General features: G+C 46.5%; 1 protein-coding gene across 2 annotated transcripts; it reads left to right on the forward strand.

Moving 5' to 3' along the window:
- Window positions 1-1,069: 1,069 nt before the first annotated feature.
- On the forward strand, window positions 1,070-19,205 carry LOC124063287 (tetraspanin-18-like). 2 transcript variants are annotated; one of them, XM_046396785.1, is made up of 9 exons: window positions 1,070-1,282; window positions 8,838-8,910; window positions 15,661-15,756; window positions 16,013-16,207; window positions 16,608-16,682; window positions 16,983-17,081; window positions 17,172-17,339; window positions 17,584-17,667; window positions 17,859-19,205. In XM_046396785.1, exons 2-9 carry the CDS (start codon window positions 8,908-8,910, stop codon window positions 17,904-17,906), a joined length of 768 nt encoding a protein of 255 aa, XP_046252741.1. In that variant the 5' UTR covers window positions 1,070-1,282; window positions 8,838-8,907; the 3' UTR covers window positions 17,907-19,205. The 2 variants fall into 2 exon arrangements, with proteins under 2 accessions (XP_046252741.1, XP_046252752.1); XM_046396796.1 differs by having other exon boundaries at window positions 1,071-1,282; window positions 8,838-8,901.
- Window positions 19,206-21,700: the final 2,495 nt, after the last annotated feature.

Here is a 21,700-nt window from a genome sequence, read left to right on the forward strand (position 1 = left end):
TTTTTTCTCTCATAAACTGGTTGTGGATTAAAGTGCTATGTTAGATGCAAAAACTAAAATACTGAAAATAAACTTAGTGGTGCGGCTTCATGAAAGCAGGAGTGGGTCACCTTGCCCAGAGGCACGATGGCTACACTGGCCCATCAACTCCATCTGCAGCAGTCGATTGAAGCGAACATGCGCCAGTGAAAACACAATGTGCTCAATGTGTCGTCCTTTTTATCTCTGGCCTGATTTCATATTCCTTAGCTGTTCCATGCAGCATGTGAATGACAGCCTCGCACATTTAGTTGTTTAGCATCCAAGTGGAGCACAAAGATCACGAAACGTGAAGGGAATTCTTTAGAGGTTGCTTTGTGGTTGTAATATTTCTGATATGACACTGTAAAAGGGGACGGCTTATGAATTACACTGACAAAAAAGTAAAGTGGCTGAATAACCTTTTTGTGTCCAATATTCACAACAGTTGAAGGCCCTGCAGACCTCACGTCGATGTTTTATTCCTTTATTTATCCCCGAAGGGAAATTCTTCTTTATTACGCAGGTTGAAGTCAGGCACAGTTTTGTAGTAAATTAAACGAGGCCACCAGACTAAACACTGTGTTAAAAGTGCTGCAGTGAAGGTAAGACGAGTAGGCTTTTCCTAAAAACAACGTATAGACTCACACGAAAGTAACACACACAAAACACACAAAACTCATGACCTACTAGAAGTGTGTGGTGGAGATTCTGTCATTCTGCATTGTCTGATGAAGTACAAAAGTGTTAGCACCAAAATATACTTTAATTACCAAAAATGTAATGTGTTCATCAATAACGTTGCAGCTGCTGAGGCTGATTTTAACGTCTTTACATGGCTGAGCTGTGAATATTTCCTTCTGTGTAGTGGTGGACAAGGAGGATAAAGTAGCAGAAAATGTAAATACTCGTGTACAAATACCAGTGTGTACTTCAGTATTCAGTTACTTTCCACCCATGGTTATTCAGCGTAACAGATTCCGATGCGGCACCTGCCCCGGAAGTAGTTTTATTTTGAAACTATGGACCGGATGCTATGTGTGTTGAACAGTGTCGCTTTACGGGGGTTTAAACGGGAGCGTAAACGCTACCAAGAGTTCACATCGCGGAATGAACACAAGTCCGCCGCCTCTCCTGTGAGCGAGCCGCCGGACGCCGGGCTGTCGGTAGTTTGCTGGATTTATTAGTTTGTCAGGAGACGCTGGACTTCACTTCCTCAGCAGATAAACGAGAGGATTTGGAGAAAGAAGCTCGTCTGTCAGCGGTAAGTTTAAATTTAACGTACAGCAGCGTTCAGGTCGCAGCCCTCAGCGAGCGTTTAGCCGCTAGCTTTAATGTTCACACCGTGAAATGATGGCAGCCACTAATCAATGACTTTAATCTGACAGCTGCTGCCTGGAGTCCACTTGTTGGTGTTTGTTCAGTTTGTGTTGACCATCAGAACTTGGTTTGAAACGTTGATGGAAAATGGTAAATACATAACATTAGAATTATTGAATTAAACTTTATTTAAAGGTGTAGCACACGATTTATTTCTTTTTTTGTGAGTGTTTTAGCTGTATGTTGTTATAACATTCATCAGATTGTATTTTTAGTGCCTGACTGATAAATCAGACTCGCGTTATGCATCTGAAAGTATCTGCATGTCTTATTTTTAACCAGTTAAATGTCTTGCTTACTACACATTTCTGTCTTTATTAACCGAAATGAACGGCTGCTTATCAAAGTGTTTCTTTATAGGGCTGCAGCTCACAGTATTCTCAGTATTATCATTTAATCCGCTTGATTCAGTCAGTTTACTGCCTCACCAGAACCACAACATGTTGGGACTTTTGCCTTGAAAAGGAAATGAAAAATTCACCCAAATGGTGAACAGTTGCACATTAATTTTTTTACTGATTGGCTAATGGATGTTTGGACTCATCATTTCAGCTTTACTGTTTATATGTTTATGTTAAACAGATGTGCACCAGCTGCTGAACTGTGACCAGTTCTTTCAAATATCAGCATCAGGACCAGCATTAACAATCCTGCATTTTATGGAGTCTGATTATATAAATGACTTTCAAATGTATTAACGTAGACGATGCAGTAGTATGAGAAAACATAAACAAATATAACTTTAGAACATGTGTATTACTACAGCTAAATGTTACTGCAGAGACCCTCGAGGAAAGAACAGTCGCTCACAATAATCCACCACCGATGGTTTGTTGTTCCACAGGGTTTCCACAGCCGTAAGTGTTTCTGATGTCTTTTTTTTAACATGCAAGTAATCAAAACACAACTCAATAAGCAGTCTGCTATATTTATACAGCAAAATAAAGTCTCCAAATGAGAGTGGATTAACTGGCATGGCGTCCGGCTGGGGAGCCAAACGAGCATTTGGCTGGTGTTTGCTGCCGCTTTCACACCTCGTGAGTCTGTGCAACGCGTTCGCTGACCCTTCCACGAAATGTCCTCCTTCTCAGGGCTTCAGCTGCCAGACTCGTATCGAGAGACTCTGCTGTGCGAAGTTTCTGTTGTGTGTAAATCAGTTTGGCAGATTAATGTGCACCATCTGCATGACAAAATGTTCAGAATAGGAATATATTTGCCACCTGAACACCTCTGCCTGCCAAACAGAGACGTCTTGTATGTTCACATAAGGAGGCGAATGTTAGTCAAAGGGAGCATCCGCCCTGTCGTTGAAACGGTTTGTTTTGTTGTTTGTTGAGTCCTTTTTGCTGTTTGATGTGTACTTCAGGGCTGCAACCGCAGATCAGTTTCATCACTGCTTCATCTGAGGTTTAGTTTTGTTTGTAACGAATGAAGCGTTTAGTCTATGAAATGTCAGAAAATAAGAACAAACGTCTGTTGTGAGTAAGAGTCAAATGTGATGTGTGCAATGTGTTTAAAAATATTCAGGTTAAACTGATGTAAAGCAGCAAATTCTCACAGTGGATGAGCTGGCGTTAGCGTGATGCCAGTGCTGGTCTGTCTGTCAGTTCGTCTGTCTGTCCACCACTGAAATGTCTCTACAAGACAGATGGTCATGAAAGTTTGTACACACATTGCTGGCCCGATGTGCTTTAGGGCCACCATGAGGCGGACATTTTGGTGTGCTGTGTTGAAGAAGACTTGAAACCGCCGACTGAGACCATAAACTCACAAAGAAACTGTTTTCTGAGGTCGTAAATTGAGCGGGAAGTGGACTCATTTTCTCATAAGCTCACATACAATGAGACTTCTGTTTGAAGCCAGTGGAGTCGCCCCCTGCTGGACAGATCTTGAAGCTCCGTCCACTGATTACACTGTCATTGTGAGCATGAGCCGCCTGCCTCATAACCGCATCGTCCACAGTTCGATTCCCAGCTGAGGGTCCTGCCTGTCTGTCGGCTGTCAAATTAAGACAAAAATCCCCAAAATTATCGGTCATGGGAACAAATCTAAAACCACTTGTGTTTTGATCATGGCTCGATTCTTTCCTGGTTCTGGTTTTGTTGCTCTACCTTTGCCGTCTGCCTCAGTGCGTCCACATCCTGGAAGTTCAGGTCGCGTCTCTGTGGGACGGCCACAGGTCCATCTGTGCCTTCCCCTCATGTGCAGCGCTGAGGCACTTAGTCTATTTGTGGATCACAGCGTGGTCGCTGCTGCCTGACAAAAGGACCGACGAGCTGCGAGGGGGGCGGCGATCCTCTGGGGCTGGCAGCTACTTTACTTCCCATCCTGCCAGCAGAGCGTCCCCGGGGTAAACTGAAGGCGGAGCTGGCGGTTGGACGGAGGTCGAGCTCTGATAAACACGCGACGTCTGGTGTCGTCTGAGGAAAACTCTGAATATCAGGCTGTCGCTTTCAGCTCCAGTCGCTGAGTTTGGATTGCAGTCTTGTTGCTTCATCCTTTTAAGTCAGAAGGAACTGAGGAGCTTTTTTTGGTTTATGTTCTTAAACAATCAAACAATCAACAAATTATTTTCTCACTTCATTGATCATTTGTTTAAGCTATAAACAGTGAGAGTCATAAATTCCCAGAACACTTTTTGACTGCAAATCACTTTTTTTTTTATTATTGAAATTATTGCAGAATCATTTTCTCACAATTGTGAGCTGATTTTGTTGTTGTTGTTGTTTTTATTTGTACTTCTCAGATATGTTTTGTTTAGACAGAAGAACTGAAAGAATCCAGTATAAAGAAATACTGGCTCCTGGGCCTTCAGATTTCTGTCCGCTGATGATTTATGTGGCTGAGTGGACAAAAGCGAAGAAGAAGAAGAAGGAAGAGGCTCGTTTCCGTGATTTGTTGATTAAATTACCAGCCTTTAACACAACCTGTTCCCCTCAGACACAGTGTGGACACGTAATGCTAATGCCCCGGTGCTCCTTCAAAGGTTTCTGCTTGTAACCAGATTAAATTCAGTCAAAGTGAATTAAAAAGCAGATGGTCAGGCCTCCGCAGAGTGACCCCGTCCCTGAACTCTGCTCCGTCTCAGCACGGGGACTTTCTCAGCTTGTCAAATCTCTTTCTGAGTCGACCATGCGAGACGTTCGCTGCTTCACAATCACAACTCAAGAATTAAACTGAATTAAAATAAGCAAAGAAAAACCGTCCACGTCTACAGCCACACCGGAGACTCTGTCCACGCTGTGTTTACCGTGTCATCATCCTGATGCAGCGTGTTAGCATGCTAATATTTATTCATTAGCACTAAACTGCTCTGGTTTATCCCGAGGGAATGAGGGGACGAGCAACAGAGGACAAATCATTCAGCAGGACGGACGGACTTTGGGAGACGTTAAACAACTTGAGACGTCACCAGTCGGACCAGACAACGTGGATGATTCATCCTCTCAGGACCACGAACGGCCGTACAAAATGTCATGGGAATTTCCTTTAACAGTTGATGAGATCTTTCAGTCTGGACTGACATCAGGCCCCCCCCTTCGCCGGTGCCACGCTGCCAACATGGCTGAAATTATGACGAGGTTTTTATTTTGCTGCTGCAGGCGGCTTCGGGCATCAAAGCAGCTCTTTTTAATGTGTTGATGGCTGCTGATGGTTTGACTTGTGGTTTGTGGCGCGTTTCAGTCTCCAGTGTCTGCATGTGGGCTTCGTCAGGGCTCATGCAGCAGACATGCAGGACTGACGGCGACTTTAGAAAAGTTGGTGTAGTTGATGGTGTGAGTTTTTAAAAGGTCTGAATCACAGCCCTGATTCTGAAATTATTCCATTTTTTAACTCCTAACAGCAAAGGAAGAATTTCATGGTGCAGGGAACTTGTTTCTTCACTGTGCATATGACAGTAAACACTTTGCATCTTGACTTTGGATTAATTAGATTAAAGAATTTGCTGTCTAATCCTAATATTCAGTAACCGTACATCAAACTGAATGCAGTGTGGTAGCTTGTGGTAGCTTGTGGTGCTTTGGCGGCTCAGTCACTGCGCTGCAGCTGTAACACGGTGGCTGAATCACGAGAGCGTTTGGCACTCGTATGCACAGTCGGCAAGTCAGCACTTACTGGGAGCCAATAATTGAGCCCGTAGTCTGAATATGGCTGCTGAGAGAAACCAGCAGACAGCGTTTCTCTCCACGAGTTTATTCTCCCAAACCTGAACCAGATGGCCTCAGCTGCTGTGACTTTTACAGTGCGAGGCAGTTGCTGCTCCCTGTGTGGTCCTGGCCGGCGGTTCCACTTCGCGGTGAGTCTGAGAGTTGGCTCATCTGCGTGGAAGGTAGCATTTAGTCACACCTCGTGCATCGATTTTCAACAGCAGTTAATAGAGGAGAGCGTCGGGGTGACGAGAGGCAGCCGTCCTCTCCTCCGCCGCCGCATCCACCTCTTGGGGTTCGAGTGTAATTGGGTCTCTGGGGGATTACGCGTCTGCCTCTGCGCTCCACATTTTTACTTTCATCTCTTAAGGTTGGGTTCGTCCTCGACTGGCTGACAGCTCGGCGCTCTCAGATGGCACCGAGGGCTGAAGTGTTGGCAGCAGTGGAGAATAATTCTCCTCTCATCACACTCCCATCAGAGCTAAAGCTTTCCTTCAGCTTTCACAGCAGCCAGAAAACATCTTTTGGTTTGTTTGTTAGCAGCTCCTGCTCGTGTGCTGCAGCTCGCGTCTCTGGCTCGGTGTCGTCACTGGTTGTCAGTTTTACTTTGGTGGACTTTAACAGCGGCGTGTTTTTTAGCGTCGGTCCCTTTGACAACATTTCACTGTCTTGCTCTTCCTGAAATATTCATCAGAGCCCTGGTGTTGTCAGCCGTGACTCTGGAAGCACACGTTGGAAAGGCAGTTGGTCTCCTGTGAGCTTGTTTTCATCAGGATGACTTTGAGTTCAGCTTGAATCTGCATCTCAAACTGATCATCAAACACTTCAGAGATGAAAACGGTTATTCAGGTCTGATAAAATGTGCAGCTGGTGCAGGATTAGTCACCATCTCACCTCATCTCTGCGTGAATGTGATTTTATGTTTTCCCCCCTCAGTTTCACGCTGAGGAAATAGAACAAGTAAGAACTGGAGAAAAAGGCCTTTTGCTGTGTGGGCAGCGTGGCTGTCAACAGATTTGGAAGGTCCTTCACATTCGTGAGTCATGTGCCTTCTGTTTGACAGGCCTGCATCATCAGCACAGCAGCCAGCAGCAACCTGTGGCTGCATGCAGGGTAACAAGACGCTGTCCTGCTCCCAAATCAGACACACCTCACACCATCTGTGTAGACAAAAGTATTGGGACAGCTGAGCATCACACCAGCAGGGACTTTAATGACGTCTCATTGTAAAGACACAGACAGCTTTGCAGCTCTAACAGCTTCCACTCTTCTGTGAAGGCTTTCCACAACATGTTGGAGTGTTTCTGTGGGAATTTGTGCCCATTCATGCAGTAGAGCATTTGTGAGGTCACACACTGATGTTGGACCAAAAGGCCTGGCTTTTTGACTGTACGCATAGAGTCAGTCAGATTCTTATTATCTCTGCAGTGGGATGCTGCTCTTCCTGAAGTTTCTTCAGTTTTTCCTTATCTCTTAGGTGGTGGTTCCCGAACGTTTTCACTGACACAAGTTTGATCACAGACCTCCCACCTGATATAATTTTGTCATGCATGAAACCCTTGATCAAAGTACTCATCCATTTTGTCATTGTATTCCTTATGGATGGAGTTAAAGTGAAAATAAATTATTCCCTGTTTTGCTCAGAACCACTTTGGAACCCCAGCGCAAGGACCCACAGGGTCCTTCCCTGTGGGTCCTTGAACCCCACTTTTAAAACCACTGGTCCGTGGATGGAGGCTGTCGAGTGTTGTACAGCCTGAAAAACCTTCTGACACAAAGCTGTGGTTATAACTTACATAACTTGATGTGTTATGTCAGAAGATGCATGAAGAGTACACGTTTGGAGGTGTAGAAAGCTTTTATTTAGAAACCTTTGAGGTAAAAGTAGCTGCTGTGGATGCTCTCTCTGGTCTCATGAGATGAAGAGGAGGTCAGTCCAGGACCTGATCACGTACCGCTGTGTTAGCCATGACCAAGTCCGGACTGGTCTGTAGTGTTCAACAGAGCAGTGTTTCATTGGCCTGTTCTTCTCATCATCATCATTATGTGTATTAACACGTCATGCAGTGATAAAACGCTGAAAAGAGTTAGGAATGGACTCTTAAGTGATCAGTTTTTAATCCACTTTTTCACTTTCATGTTTCCTCTTTGGTGAAATAAACCGTGAAGGCTGTGAATCCAGTGAGAGGAATGTGACTTGTAGACAATTAAAGACATGAAAACCTATTTTTATTATTCATGTTGTGTGATCTCTGCGGTGGGAAAAGAGCTCACGACTCGTCTGTCTCGAACTCAGTTTCCAGCCTACACTTTGAACAGTTTTGGACATTTTTCTGTCTTTGTGGGTGCATGTTAAACCAATGAATATCTGACTCATGTGTCAAGAGCTTTAGATTTGAAAATCTGGACATAAATGTGATAAATGTGGTTATCATAGCATTCAAGAACCATGAAGTCAAAGTCTCTGCCTCCTGCTGCTGCATGTTTGGCTGCTTTCACATCCAAACTCTCTGAGAAGGAGCTGGAAACAACCGGCCGGTCACACATACGGTGGCCCAGAGGGGACAGTATTCATGCTGAGTATTCAGCCAAAACTTTGTTAACAGTAACATGCAAACAGAAGAGCTCCTGAGCGCTGGAGGATTAGTTTGTCCACGTTATGAGCTGTTCATCCTGTCACGACTGCTCGTGTCTGTTTACTGCTCACGTCTCTGCTGACAAACACTTGTGCAGTTTCGGATCATATTGAAAACAAGAAAAAAAAACAAAAAACAGAGAAACTGAATCATGAAGTGTGAATCATGTAGCACAAAAATGCTAAACACTGTGCTTTAGCGCAGTGAATCACTCATTACTGCAGCAATGTTTCCTTTTCTTTGACATTTCCTGTGGCCCGACGAGCTCGGGGTGCCACGCAGCACAGAACCCATCACGTGTGCTGGTTGCTATGGAAACAGCTGGACGTGAGGCAGACTACAGGAAAACTTGAATCCTGGCTCAGGAAATCTGTGAATTCATTTGAGACCTGCAGGGTTGGATGTGACCCCATCGGCCCCAGCAGTGAGCACGGATCAGGCAGAGAGTTTATCTGTCATTTCACTCAGATTGAAAATGATAATGTGCTGCAATGCTTGGAGCTAAATGCTAATGACAGAATGCTAACATGTCGTATTATGCGTCAGCCACCCGTCATGTGGACTGAGCTTCAGTGCGAGTCGTGTCTAAACCTTCTAGCTGTACCTCTCGGCTGTATATTTCAACCACCCTGACTCCTCTTCCTCCTCTCTGCAGCTGATGTGAAGAGGTGCGACGTCGAAGGCTAAACCAGCGTCTGAACCAGCGAGCCGTTAAACAGGTACATATGGTATGCCGCTTTCTGTCACTCCTCCGCCCTGTCCTGTCAGCCTTCGCTTCACTTTGCTTTACTTTTGTTCATCTTCACACATCACAGTCACCCACAGGTGTGTGAGTCAGAGGGGAAAACGTTTGGGTGCTTGTAGACTTTAGCAAAGCACCAGGAAGTCCTGAACCCTGAAGCTGAGGGGCAGACGTCTCCATTGAGTTCTTGTTTCAGGACGTGAGCCTGATAATCAGACCGTCAGCTGATTTCTCCTTCTTTGGTGGGTTATTTTACTTTTGACTGAAGTCCATCACACCGACGAACAACAAAGAAACATTCAGATTTATGACGCATTTCTCCTCCAGTTTGTGGCCAATTTTCATCATTTTTCTGTCATTATTTTTCGTGTACGCAGCCTGTTAGCTTTGCAAGAAACAAAGAAGTTTATTATGCACATCTGAGAAGAACTAATGTTGTGTAATCCAACGAATATGAGAGACGTCTGCTGGTTGAATACGGCTGAACAGCAGCACAGGCTACCAACACGATCACACAACAAACTGAACATTATAGCCGTGAAAACTGTTGAATTTAGCGCTTCAGTTCGAGTTTGGTCCGACTGAAAACATTCTCTGTTTTTAAATATTAAATTGCGCTGCTTTATTGCATTTTAGGGGCGCGTGTGTCTCAGCCTGGTTCACATCACTGCACTGATTAGATTCAGGCTCAGTGATGGATGCAAATCAGACTGCAAGGCCTGATCACATTAAGTTCAATTAGAACTAATTTATTTGCCCTGTCAGACGTCTTCGATGTTCAGGACGTCCATCGGTTCATTCATCAGAAACGCATCAGTTCGTCGTCTTTTCCTTTTCTTTGTTAATTCATGCAGGTTTGATCGACTGCCTCAAAGTGTCTTGTCGCTGTGTGTTCTGTTAAACCACCTGCTGACACACACACACACACACACACACACACACACGAACGTGTTAAAGTGTGGCAGACGGTGAGCTTGACTGTTGAGTCCTCAGTCTCTTTACATGTGAAAGATTCCTGTCATCATTAACAGGAGTCACAGGGTCTGTCGTCCACTCCCGTCTGTGTTAATAAAGGTTTAATGACGGTTCATTGGTTTTAAAACAACAGAAGCACAAACCCAGAGATCAGGCTGTTTCTGACTCAGGCTTAAAAATAAATAAAAGAACGTGTCGTCATCCTTTAAAGGCGGAAGACGCTGAAGATGTCGACGTTCGCAGCAGCTCCAAACTGACAGGCTGGAAAAGCAGAACCCGCGGCGTCCACTAAAACACCACATGTTTGCCAACTGCGAATGTGCTCGTGTTTTAGTAGAGTGTTAAATAATAGAACTCCCTGGATTGTATTTTAGGGTCCAACTCGTTCAGCACACATCATTACATCACTTTCACCTCAGCTCAACCGTCACAAACCACCAGCCTCTGGATTAAATCTCCTCTGTGTCTTCAAAACATTTTTACAAAACTCTGCTGTAGATTTAACAATAGAAATACTGGGCTAAAGAAATCCTGAGTGAAAATGACTTTAATTTGCCCTCTGATGATCAGTACTTTAAAGGGGTCGTTAGTGAGCGACGCTGGGCGACTTCTGCGTCTGAAAGGAGTTCAAAACCTGACCAGAGGATCGATGAATTGACCCTAAAATGCTGCTGTTTTGTTTTCCAGTATTTATGTTTTTTAGCCTTCAACAAACACGTTTTTCCCAGAAGCCCTTGCGTCTCGAGGGCTAAACGTTGCAGCTCGACAGGAGAAGAGAGCAGGACGTGAACGAGCGAACGCTGTAGACGTGTTCAGACGGCACAGCTTACTGCTGGAGACGGCCATCGCGGGTCGACGTGTCCACGCTGCCGCGCTGCAGTGTTTTCCCGTGTAGTTTAGAGTAAAAGTGTTGAACAACGGCTGTCTGTAGATGGAAGTGATGATTTGAAACCTTCGTCACGTCACATGAGCGCCTCACATTGGCGGCGGCAGCATGAGCTTCCTGGCGGGTGTTTGCTCTCCGGGACTCACTGAGTGTTTCGTGAGGCTGCGCTGACCCACGCTGGTTGAAGAAGCTGCTGACCCCCTGAGAGCTGCTGTACCTTCACCTTCACGTCTGTTCAGCATTCAGAGCAGGAACACCAGTCAGCCTCTGAAGAGGCTCGCAGCAGCTCCACCCTCAGGGGCTCCGCACTCTTTAAGTAGTCTTCACCCGCCTGCTTTTGCTTTGGTATGCATCTCAGGGCCTTTCCAAAATCAAAGTGTGTGAAAGGAGATAATTTGATGTCTCCCCTGCCAGGTCCTCTTTAAGGTTCTGGGTCTTGGTGGCAGTCTGTCAAACGGAGACGCTGTCCACACGACTGGACCGGGACGGGTAATAATAACCTCTTTGAAAACTCTCCCCTGGGGCTTCCTCTGTCCACCATTTATCTTCTTCCCCCATTTCTCTCCTCTTCATTCAGATGCTTTAAAGTGAAACGAAGTCAAGTCAGATTTGCTCCTTCAGTGTGCTGAAGAACCTTTGAGAGACCAGGAAGCAGATGTGATTCGCTCAGTCGCTTCTCTCGTGATGCAGCTCGACTCTGACGGCTTTGAGGATGTTGAACCCACCAAATGTTTGATTTCTTGTTTGGTTGCTTTCACCAAAACTTTTGCTAGGATCTGTTTAGTCTAATAAAAACAGCATGTGGTGCCTTAGAGAATAACTGAGACAGACTGAACAAACTGATCCTGTTTGTGGGCCTTTTCCCCCACATATTTAACATATTCATTAATATTCACCATTCACGTTGGCAGAACATCACAACCCATCAGACAAGTGGAACCACAGCGACATTCCTGAGTGCTTACCACCGTCAGTTCAGACTGAACCAGCAGGGTTGTGGTGCATGAAGGCGTGAAAACTGAAATAATCTGCATCAGCAAAATGAACGTGTTCACGTGGATGTTTAAAGGAACAGTTCACTGAATCATTTCCTCCTTGTTTGGGTCACTTGAGAAAATGGAAGTGAATTATCCGTGTGTTTGGGTTTCTGCAGTGTGATGGAACAAATCGTCCTTTGGACAAACAGCTGACTGTTTAACACTTCAACTTTAGAGTAATAAGGTAGCAATAGTCAGTTAATGCAGGTTTAAAGCTTAGGGAGCCCAACAGACCAGTCAGCTGTCAGGTGCTTTGACACCAGATGTGCTGCACGATCGGTCTGTCAGCGCGAGCCAGTCGAACCCGTCACCTGAAGAATGTCCAGTCTCTCCCCACAGGAAGCTGCCGCAGGCTGCAGGATGGTCGAGTCCAACCAGAGCCATTCACCATGACTACAGAGGGGGATTATGTGTGGCCGCTCTGGTCTGGCTGTGTGAAATTACCCAGCAGCCCAGACCTATTTTTGAAAGGAGCCACAGCTGCTAAATGGGCTCTGAGCACCACTCTGCGAGTGTGTCTTTGTGTGTTGTACACACTCAGAGCTCCAGGTACAGGATGAGTAGAACCTGTGCTTTTATAACACAGAAAGCTTTTTCACAGATGGACCTCAGACAAGCCAGAAGCAAAACATTTGATTGTGAGTCTTTCACCATTAAAGCACAGACGAATTTCTGATGGTTCAAAGTTTTGTACCACTTCAGCCTGAACTAAAGGTGCAGTTTCCAGGGGGCTCGGGGTGAAAAGCACAGAAACTCCGAGCTCGGCTGATTCAGACCCTTCAGACAACGAGGGATAATCGGCCTTTTGGCGAGGAAAAATGTGCGGAATATTTAATAATGAAAGCGAGTTTTTGTATTGTGGAGGTGCAGCTCGGCCACAGCTGCAGAGGACGCTGATGACCACATTCAACAACCTGATCTGTCGGAGCAGAACGCACTGAGGGCCAAGTCAAGACCAGGACCAGACCAGTGCGAGTCCCGCACTGCATGCCAAACCACAGGCTGTCTTCGAGTCGATCTGGACGAGTCACATGCTCACAGAAAACAAAAGAAGGTTCCTTATTAGCCCCCTCTTTATCAATAAACTGATTCGTAATTCTTCTTAATATCCTGTGTGTGTGTGTGTGTGTGTGTGTGTGTGTGTGTGTGTGTGTGAAAGAAATGCGGCGTCTTGATTAAATTATCAAGAGGCTTTGCAGACGTGATCTTCTTGTGAAGGAATTTGTCTTTATTCAGTCATTCAGTCTTTTCCCACGTTTTAGTGTCTGCCTATCAGGACAGGACACGATGCTTTTGTCCTGCCATCAGGCTTCATCACTCCTGTCTCCTCCTGTCCACACGCTGACGTCCCTGCTGCTCTGGTCTCCACGGAGTCCCCGCCTACACACCCGTCTGAGCCAATCGCATTGTTGTTCCAACTCCTTTTTATAGCATCAAATAACTAATTAAAACCAGACTGATCTGAAAAATAACACTTGAACAAACATCAGCTTGGCAAGAACATCCTAAAATGACAGAAAGCATCTTTGAGAAAAAGTCTATTAGATGTTCACTTTGAGTTATTAGTTTGACTCATGTCTCATCTGCTAACATGAAGGGGGAGGAGCTTATGAGCTGTACTGCAGCCAGCCACCATAATTAATGCTACAGTACATTAATGTAATAAGTGTGTGTGTGTGTTTCAGTAGTTCTTGAAGTGTCTTGATTTCAGAATTTACAGATACAACACATGGTCCTTTATTTTCTAAATCTGAATTCACAAGATCATTATTTTAATATGAACGTTTCGTTTGATTTACTAAAGAAACAAGCGACTGCACACGTGTCCGTCCGTCCCCTCGTCCGTCCCCCCGTCCGCCGTCCCCTCGTCCGCCCCCCTCGTCCGCCCCCCCGTCCGTCCCCCTCGTCCGCCCCGTCCGTCCGTCCCCCCCGTCCCCTTTTGAAACCTGTTGAAAGCTGTGGTCCCTGCGCGGTGCGGCTTCAGCAGGCTTCAGCAGGCTTCAGCAGGCAGCAGGACTTGATGCTGCTGAGCTGAGAGGAAAGTCGCAGCCTCTCACTTCATGTCTGTTTTCACGTCCAGAGCCTCTGAGTGTGTGAAGTGATCAGTGATTAACACTGCAGCTGGTGTGAGTCTGAACAGCTTACAGCTGGCTTCGTTAAAACCCCAAAATGTAACTGTAATCATGTAATTATAATTGTAGTAATTTAATTACGACTGATTAAATCGTGATTACTGTCATTTTGGGGCCCCCGCTGGTTTAATCAAGACGTCTGTTCTTCGTGACGATGGCGGCGGTTAGTGAGTGCGGTGGATGTGACTGTAATCACGATTCTTCTCTGCTTTTGTGGTTTTGGACAGCTCGTCGTGTGCTCGTGTTTGTGTCGTCCCCTCTTTGTTCCTAATCACACATCTATCTGCGTAATTGTAACTGCTGTGTAAATGTGCTGACAAACATGTGCTAATAATGCTGAGTGCACGTGGAGGCAAAGTCCCAACGCGCCACACGTCCTGTTTTATTAACCCCGACCTCACCCAAAGAGCCAGCAATTACCCAGAGTGCACCGGCAGCCACAAAACCTGCCTTTAATTGCAGTGAGAGCAGAGCAACCGCTATTTCACATCATTAAACTAAAAGCCACACACAGAACGGTCCAATTAGCCGTAAATACACGTTTGGACAACCGGGAGCTCCGGTGTTAACTGCCGCGTCCCCCGGGTGGACAGGGAGCATCAGAGGACGCCTCCAGTCTGAGAGAACCAGCAGGAAGTAGCGCCAGACTTCACGTGTCACATGTCTTCTCCCTTTTCACGGTTTCGTTGACGAGGACAGCAGTTTGTCTCAGGCTCCGTCGGTTTGACAAAAGACAACATGAGAGACACGACTTCAGTGCCCACAACACGATCTGATTGGCTGTTCGTCACAGGTGACAGCCTGTCCACACTGAACACGTGGTTTACGAGTTCAGTTCAGTCAGCGTCGGCCCTGAGAAACCACGTCAGTCCCTGCTAATGATAATTAATCAAATTTACAGTTTATTGAGCTGTTTTATCCAAGAAATCCTCCACGTTAAGCCACCGAACGTCCTCGGTTACTGAGTGGACAGACGGGTCAAAGCTCAGCTAAAATAACCCACAAACTGTTGAACAAGCTGCGGTCTCTGGTGTCTCCCAGGACGTCCGTCCACACGTGGCTTTTGATGATTTCATGAGATTTACTGACAACAAGACAAGCGTAGCAGACGTGTCCTTTAAGAAGCCGCGGTTATTTAAAGTGCAGTCCAGTCTGGACCACCTGCTGTGTGTCCTGTCGTGTTTGTTCCTCACGCACAGGGACAGCGACTTTCAAAATCACTTCAGAAAACCCTGAAACGTCGTCAAAGCGAACCGAACCAAATATCTGCTGTGACCAGAACCTTTCAGATAATCCGAGACGCTGAGGGTGTGAAGTCCCTCATGTGGACAGGTGGTGCATGGTGCTTTTCACTGGTAAACACCATCAGGGAGCATCAGTGCACAGTTGGTCCTCTTCACACCCCCACCGATGGCCCCACTCACGCCAACATGTCCTCCTCGGCACCAGCCGACGTCCCTCCGCGTGTCAAACGATCCCACGGGGACAGGCTGTCAGTGTCACGTCCCCACAACTGACACAAACTGTGACTGTCGATGTGTCATCCAGCATTTCTCCGTCCGACTGCGTCTCTGCGCTCGTGTGGACGGCAGAGCAGACGCTCACTGATGGAGACGTTACGTCACGTGTCCTTCACTGCCTGACAGGTGTGTGTGTGTGTGTGTGCGTGTCTGTTTGTGTATGTGTGTGTGTGTGTGTGCTCTCAGGGCCAGGGGAAGGTTTCAGCTCGAGGCTCAGCCATGGAGGGGGACTGCCTCAGCTGCATGAAGTACCTCATGTTCATCTTCAACTTCTTCATCTTTGTGAGTTCACAGCTTTCTTCTTCTTCTTCTGTTGTTCAGTGTGAGATTGAAATCAACAGGAAACTGTGAAGCTGGCTCGACTGTTTGTTTCCTGCTGTAAGGTCAGACAGCACAGACGGAAACTCGTCTGAATCTGCCGCGTTTTGCTTTCGTCTTTTCGTTCTTTTTGCTGTTGTAACTCCTGCTTTGTGTTTCTGGGACTAACAAACTGTACCTGATCCGGTCCTGACTGATCCATTGACCCTCTCCCTGCCAGCTGGGTGGCTCCTTCCTGCTGGGCGTCGGCGTTTGGGTGCTGCTGGACCCGATGGGGTTCAGGGAGATCGTGGCGGCCAACCCCCTCCTGTTCACCGGCGTCTACGTCATCCTGGCTATGGGCGGCATGCTGTTCCTGCTGGGCTTCCTGGGCTGCTGCGGGGCCATCAGGGAGAACAAATGTCTCCTGCTCTTTGTGAGTCCTCTGCAGCGTAAACCGAGCAGTTTGTCTGGATGTGTAAAAATAGTACATGTTATGATTACAGTTCAGGGTGCTGCTCTCACATGCCCCACGTTGAGTCTAATTTCATGAACACTTTATGAATTCACGTCAGTGTATAAAAGTGGGGAAAGTGCAACATGAAGGGGGTGAAGCTGAGGTCGAATCGCCGTCTCATCCCGTTTGTGCGTTACGTAAGACCGGAGTGGAAACGGTGCAAGTGTGCCATCTAGAGGAGAGAAATGTAACGACAAGTCTGACTGTTGTGTCATCAGAAAGGTTTTATTATTCAGCGTCAGTATGATACTGTGTGTTGTGTAGAATTATTTCATGGCCGTAATTTGCGTGTGACTTTCTTCTTCTTGTCCTTCCTCAGTTCTTCATGCTCATCCTCCTCATCTTCCTGGCTGAGCTGGCTGCTGCCATCCTGGCTTTCCTCTTCAGGGAGCATGTGAGTGCAGACCCCGGATCAGTTCAGCTCGTCGCTGCAGCTGGTTTGAGCTCCGTCCTGTGTTCGCACGTGGCAGACTCTCTGAAGTGTGTAACTCACCAGGAGTGTAAACCACCATCTCACCATGACATGATGTCACATTGGTTCTTTGGACAGTTGTGCATAAACTGTTGTGATTCAATTCTGTGTCCTTGTCTGTTCATTCATATGTAATCTGCTGCAGTAGACGTTTGCGAGCTGGAGCTACAGGCTGGCCGGTCGTGGTTACCTGATCTGGACTGTGTTTGTGTGTCTGTACAGTTAACCAGAGAGTATTTCAGCAGGGAGCTGAAGCGTCACTACCAGGGTCAAAACAACACCGACGTCTTCACGACCACCTGGAACGCCATCATGAGCACGGTGAGGCGGTGATTTCCCAGTTTCCACCTTACAATCCACCCAGTGTGACAGCAGTCCCATGGAGTCCTGTCGTCGTGTTTCTCTGCACAGTTCGACTGCTGTGGCGTGAGTGGCCCCGAGGACTTCGACGAGAGCCTCTTCAGGCTCCTCAGCCCCAGTAAGCTGGTCCCTGAGGCCTGTTGCCAGAGGAGCAGTTACCTTGGAGACGTGAGCGTGGAGCAGTGTGTGAGCGGCAGCGTGGCCTTCAGACACAACAAGGTCATTAGAGGAAACACACGCACACACACGCACGCACGTGGATTCGTGTGAACATGTCAAAGGTGCTTCGTTGTTTAACTCAAACTTCTTGCTGTTTGGTAATTCAACAAAACGATGCCTGAAGAGAAGCTGAATGTCATTTCCCCCGAGGTGTGTGTGTGTGTGAGTGTGCGCGCGTGTGTGTGTGTGTGTGTTATGGAACAGTGGAATCAGTTTCGTGTGTGTGTGTGTTTTCTTCTTGCAGGGCTGTTACTCGGCGATGGTCGACTACTTTGAGACGTACATTTACACCGCGGGAGCTCTGGCCATCGTGGTGCTGACAATCGAAGTACGTGCTGTCGTGTAAAAATGCATCAACGAGACCCACTAGAGCACCTAATGTAGATCAATCCGCCGCTGAAAATAGTCCCCAACAAATTCTCTATTTCCTCTACAGATGAAAGGTTTTATCGTGCCTGATTGATACTGCAGATGAAGGAAGCTTGTCTAAAATCTCTGTGCGTCTCTTTCTCTCTGCAGCTCTTCGCCATGGTGTTCGCCATGTGTTTATTCAGAGGAATCCAGTAAGCGCTGCGTTATCGGCGCCGTCTGTCAGGAGGGCACAAACAAAGCTGTAAAATATGAAACGTATTTGTACAGTGATAGTTTCCGTGTCTCATTGGTTTTGTGACATTGTTTCGTACTGCACCGCTGCAGCAGGACGTTTCGGGTACTTTGCTTTGGGCACAACAGACGCACACACAGGAAGTGGTCCTCCAGCTGAGGCTCTGCACCGTGAGCATCCAGGCTGAGAGGTTCTACAAGCCAAACGCTGAGGGCAAACCGGATCACAACCCGTGACCAGCAACCATTTGATTCATAGCCTGATCTGACAACGATGATTGATTTTCACGATCACAGAGAGTCTGCACAAACCTGCAGCTGCAGGGAGCCTCAGGACAGTCAGCATCAAAAACGTGTACTTTGCTGTTATACTCCCACCATCAACCACCCGACTTACTAAGGCGTCTGCTGCTTCGCGTCTCGTTCGCCAGACTCCGCTCAGACTCGTCGTTCATCACTCGGCTGATGGATTCCCACCTGTTCAGCACCCCCAGATGGTTACAGAAGACCACCTGCTCAGTGACCAAGATCAGTAAAGAGTTTCACTTCGTGCAGCTTCAAGTTCTGCCTCCACAAATCAGCAGACGAAAACCAGTTTGTCAGCAGAGCGGAGCTGATGAGAGTGGAACGGCACAGCTTTGCTTTAAAGCAGGCTGATGGCTGAGATGTGAGCTGGTTAAAGGAACAGTTCACTTAAAAAATGAAAAGTCAGTCATTAGCCTGGAGACGCCAAGCTGATCTGAAAAATCGTCATTTACACCCTTTTTTAGAAGCTGAAAAAGTGTTGGCACGCGTCCCGTCGGAGGTGGGTGCCCGAGCTTCAGAAACTGGTCCCTGATGATCTGTGTGACGGCTCTGGACCGTCAGTTTCATTCATACCTCACAGAAACCTGCTGAATGCGACACATTCTGCTTGTCTCCTGCTCGAGCCTCACCGTCATCAACACAAGTCATGAAAGGTGAAACGTGATTCTCTGAAAACCGTGTTGTTTATTTTCACAAGTCTTTACATTCAGGCAGCATTCAGTGTAAAGTATTTAGTATTTAAGTTTGTAAGTTAAAGCATCTTCACATCATGAGACTGAATGTGTGTGTGTTTTATGTAAATATGCCTCAGTGGGACAGTACGTGTTGGTGCACAGTGGATTAATGATCATTTTTGTCAGTAGTTATTTAATGGAACTTAAGCTAAAATAACCTTTTTCTGTAGGTGTGTTTGTATAAATGGCACTGACTGACATTAAACTGATTTCTGTGATTTTAGTGGTGTGACATTTAATTTGTCCTGCATACAAAACAAGCATCGTGTCAACAATTTTACAGACGTCTTTTACAACGGTGGTCGATTTCACTGCAATACCACCAGTGGCCACTGGGCCGAGTGGCGCGCTTGCATCCAGGTCTAAAAAAATACCCTACATAGACGAAAGTATCCAGACACCCCTCTTCATGGGCCTGTTCCTCAGGGTTTGGGCTCGGCCCCTGACTTCCAGTGAAGGGAAATCTTAATGCTTCAGCACACCAAGACATTTTGGACAATGCTATGCTTCCAACTTTGTGGCAACAGTTTGTTGAAGGCCCTTTTCTATTCCAGCATGACTGTGCCCCAGTGCACAAAGCAAAGCTCCATAAAGACATGGTTGGATGAGTTTGGTGTGGAAGAACTTGACTGGCCCACACAGAGCCCTGACCTCAACCCCATCCAACACCTTTGGGATGAACTGGAACGGAGATTGTGAGCCAGGCCTTTTGGTCCAACATCAGTGTGTGACCTCACAAATGCTCTACTGCATGAATGGGCACAAATTCCCACAGAAACACTCCAACATGTTGTGGAAAGCCTTCACAGAAGAGTGGAAGCTGTTAGAGCTGCAAAGCTGTCTGTGTGTTTACAATGAGACGTCATTAAAGTCCCTGTTGGTGTGATGGACGTGTGTCCCAATACTTTTGTCTATTGGGTGTACATTCATGGTCATAAGATTTAATTTGTGTAGAAACTGTTGAGTTTCTGTACTTAACTCAATGTAAACAGTTCAGTCCAACACAATATAATTTGTGAAAATCTGGACTGCAGTGACGTCCACTGAAATCCACGGATCTGCTGATGTTAACTTTTTCTGACAAACTCAACAATGACAGTTTGCTTTATGGGTCTGTAAAGATTCAACAAAACAAGCTGAAAACAAGCAAATTCACAGTAGCTGCAGTCCAGTAAGGGCACGCACACACACACACACACACACACACACACACACACACACACACACACACACACACACACGTCTCCACGTCAGATTTCAGCGTCCTGCGATGAAAACTCTGGCAGCTAAATGGTGGGGATGAAATTTAACACTGGTGGTTATGTTTTCATTGATGTTTCATCAAGAATTGTGGTGTTTTGTGATCTTAAAATGAGCCTTTTATAATTAGAGGGAACGTCTGCACTGTTGCACCAACATGTTTCTACAGTAGCCCAGGGTGGTCATGATTAAGCCATCTAGTGGCACATGTATGAGCTGTTTCTGTCAGCTGGCAGTGGAAAGCACCCCGATGGCCTTCCTGGTTATGGCTGACGACACACACTGACGTCCCCACCACGGGATCACGTCAGGTGGACTCGACTCGTGTGAAGCCTCAGGGCGCCTCCAGCCGCGGCTTGTAAACTGATACACCTGACAAAACAAAAGTGATACGAGGCAGCTTCTGAACTTTGTGCTCCAGCTTCTTATTTTGTTAAATAATATTCATGTGAGCGCTGTAACCTGCGGGGTAAAGCCATCACCAAATGTGGAGGACACCTCAGGGACAGACTGGGACGGCCACGCTGTACTTTGGACTGGTTCTGTCACACTTGGTTGGTGAAGGTAAGTCCTCCGCTGCACCTGAACCAGATTCAGCACAGAGACAGGGTCAATTCAGGTAAACCTGACGTTCCTATTGATCAGACAGGAGAACACTGGGGTTTGCTTTTCTCTTTCACAAGATAGATAGATTGATGCTTTATTGATCCTAAGGGAAATTCAATTCAATTTATTTATACAGCACCTTATGCAATCAAAACTGTCTCCAGGTGCTTTACAGAGACCCAGAGCCTGAACCTCTGAGCAAACAGACAGTGGCAAGGAAAAACCCTTTTAACAGGAAGAAACCCTGAGCAGGACCCGACTCACAAGGGAGAACCATCCTGCTGATAGTCAGCTGAGTGAAGGAGGAGAAGAAGAGGTAGACAGGACAGAGAGGATGAGAGAGAGAGAGAGAGAGAGAGAGAGAGAAACATACATGCAGTGAACATCATACATCACAAAGGACAAACATGACAGGTTGTTATAATTGGAACTCTGAAGACTGTGTTGTGTGTAAAATCAAGCATCCAGCAGCACATTACAGCAGCGTAGGTTAGTCAAAAAGCAAACAAACAAGGCCTAACTGTGGGTAAACAGAAAATAAAAACTATACTGATCACAAACTGACTAAACATATACTAAACTAACACGTTTACCGCCACATTCAGACCTTGTTGTTGAGCAGACGAGCTGCAGTTTGTTCCTCTGGAGGAAACCACAGGGGAAAGCTGCACTGTCATCCTGAGGAAACCTGTTAGCATCCAGTTAGCATGCTAACCTGAGCCCCACACACACACACACACACACGTCTCTCACGTGACGTCAGCACTCTTCTGCTCATGTTTGTCCTTTTGTTGGAATGTTTTAAGCTCAAATTCTTGCCGCAGCCTACAAACATGAGCTCGTTTCTTCCTG

The sequence above is a fragment of the Scatophagus argus genome, chromosome 1 (assembly GCF_020382885.2).
Source record: "Scatophagus argus isolate fScaArg1 chromosome 1, fScaArg1.pri, whole genome shotgun sequence".
Taxonomy (NCBI): Eukaryota; Metazoa; Chordata; class Actinopteri; family Scatophagidae; genus Scatophagus; species Scatophagus argus.

Coding starts and splice junctions, on each gene's coding strand:
- LOC124063287 (XM_046396785.1), top strand. Junction 16,683..16,982: donor CTTTCCTCTTCAGGGAGCAT/GTGAGTGCAGAC, acceptor GTGTCTGTACAG/TTAACCAGAGAGTATTTCAG. Junction 17,082..17,171: donor GGAACGCCATCATGAGCACG/GTGAGGCGGTGA, acceptor TTCTCTGCACAG/TTCGACTGCTGTGGCGTGAG.